Source organism: Sphaeroforma arctica (assembly GCF_001186125.1).
Source record: "Sphaeroforma arctica JP610 unplaced genomic scaffold supercont1.6221, whole genome shotgun sequence".
NCBI classification, from domain to species: domain Eukaryota; class Ichthyosporea; order Ichthyophonida; genus Sphaeroforma; species Sphaeroforma arctica.
This window is the reverse complement of record NW_014034337.1, coordinates 1-1,714: the sequence shown is the minus strand read 5'-3', so window position 1 is coordinate 1,714 and position 1,714 is coordinate 1. Positions and strand designations below refer to the sequence as shown.

General features: G+C 34.0%; 1 protein-coding gene across 1 annotated transcript; it reads right to left on the bottom strand.

Annotated features, from left to right (window-relative positions):
- Positions 1-920: 920 nt before the first annotated feature.
- SARC_15502 (hypothetical protein) lies at positions 921-1,610 on the bottom strand (the record flags this gene model as incomplete). Its single annotated transcript, XM_014290379.1, has 2 exons — positions 921-1,064; positions 1,439-1,610. Coding segments are annotated over 2 exons (316 nt in total), but the record flags the coding sequence as incomplete, so codon positions are not given.
- Positions 1,611-1,714: the final 104 nt, after the last annotated feature.

The window sequence follows — 1,714 nt, the reverse complement described above, 5'->3', positions numbered from 1 at the left end:
CAAGCACATAGCTCTCAACCCAATCGATGGGTCTCGCAAGCAGGTGCATACTGCTTGCTATGCACTGACTGCAGCTGTCAAAAGCGTTGAGTTGAACCACTGTACTCGTCGCAGTTATCTGCTTTCGATTTGGTGATTCTAATGACATACTTGTCTTAACTAGGACGTCGAAAGTTCACAATACCACTTGGTTGGTCACTAACTGCAACTTCGGAGATTCACAAGTGATTTCTACTACAGACAACTTTCGAGGTTTACAATAACATAACCTAGTCCTATTTTTTGGTTACATATAAAGTTTGACGTATAACATAAAACATATGATGAAGAACATACAACATGTAACTTAATAATGTATATAATACAACATACAACATATATTATTAACATACAACAAAAACTGTACCATGTATAACTTACAAATATAACCTTTAATGTAAAATGTATAACAACAACATACAATACTAAACATATAATGTATAACATACGAACACTAAACATATGATGTATAACATACGAACACTAAACATATAATGCATAACATACAACATACGACATAAAACATAAAATTTATAACATACAACATACGAAAACTAAACATACAATGTATAACATACAGCATTCAATAATAAACATATAATGTATAACATACAACATACGACATTGAACTTAAAATTTATAACATACAACATACAACACTAAACATATATTGTCTAACATACAAAAAACGACATTGAACACAAAATTTATAACATACAACATACAGCACTAAACATATAATGTAAAACATACAGCACTAAATAATAAACATATAATGTATAACATACAACATACAACCTGTATAATCTATAATGTATACCATGCAACATTGAGCATATAACGTATAACATACAACATATCATGAACAACACACAGCATACAATGAATATCATAAACCATATAATGCTTAAGTTCACTATACTGTAGCTGTGTCACGTACTTTTCGTCCAACAGTTCATTAACAGCAGCGGCGGTGAGACCCGACGCGATGGTACCATTGGCCACATGGCTGCCAGTTGAGATGGCTGGAGGAAATGAAGAACAAGTGAATAGCATACACGCATAATGATGGGGTGTTGACAAGTGGTAGGCAATAATATGATACCTACTATACCACTATAAGCAATGTATATTATACTATACAACTATAAACTGTGCATATAATACTATACAACTATAAACTATACATATAATACTACACAACTATAAACTATGCATATAATACTATACAACTATAAACTATGCATATAATACTAAAAAACCATAAACTATGCATATCATACTATACTACTATAAACTATGCATATAATACTAAAAAACCATAAACTATGCATATCATACTATACTACTACAGCTATACTACTACAGCTTCCTATATACTTCTGAGTAGGGTCCACACCTTGCACCTCGTCCCGCATGATAACTCCGTGTTCGCCTGAGTAGAAGGGATTGAGTGTGCGTCTGCTGACTGAGTGCAGGGCCAAATAGCGCAGGTAGGCTGTGGGAGTGTTATTGACGGCAATTCCTTCAGACTTGTACAGACCCTCCCACAGGCGCAGCTCTTCGTCACTCTGTTAGTGATATAAATATGGTGAGTAGAGGTGGAATGTGATGATGATGGCTTATGTATACATGTGTGGATTACCCAAAACGCTCTCATAATTGAATATGATCG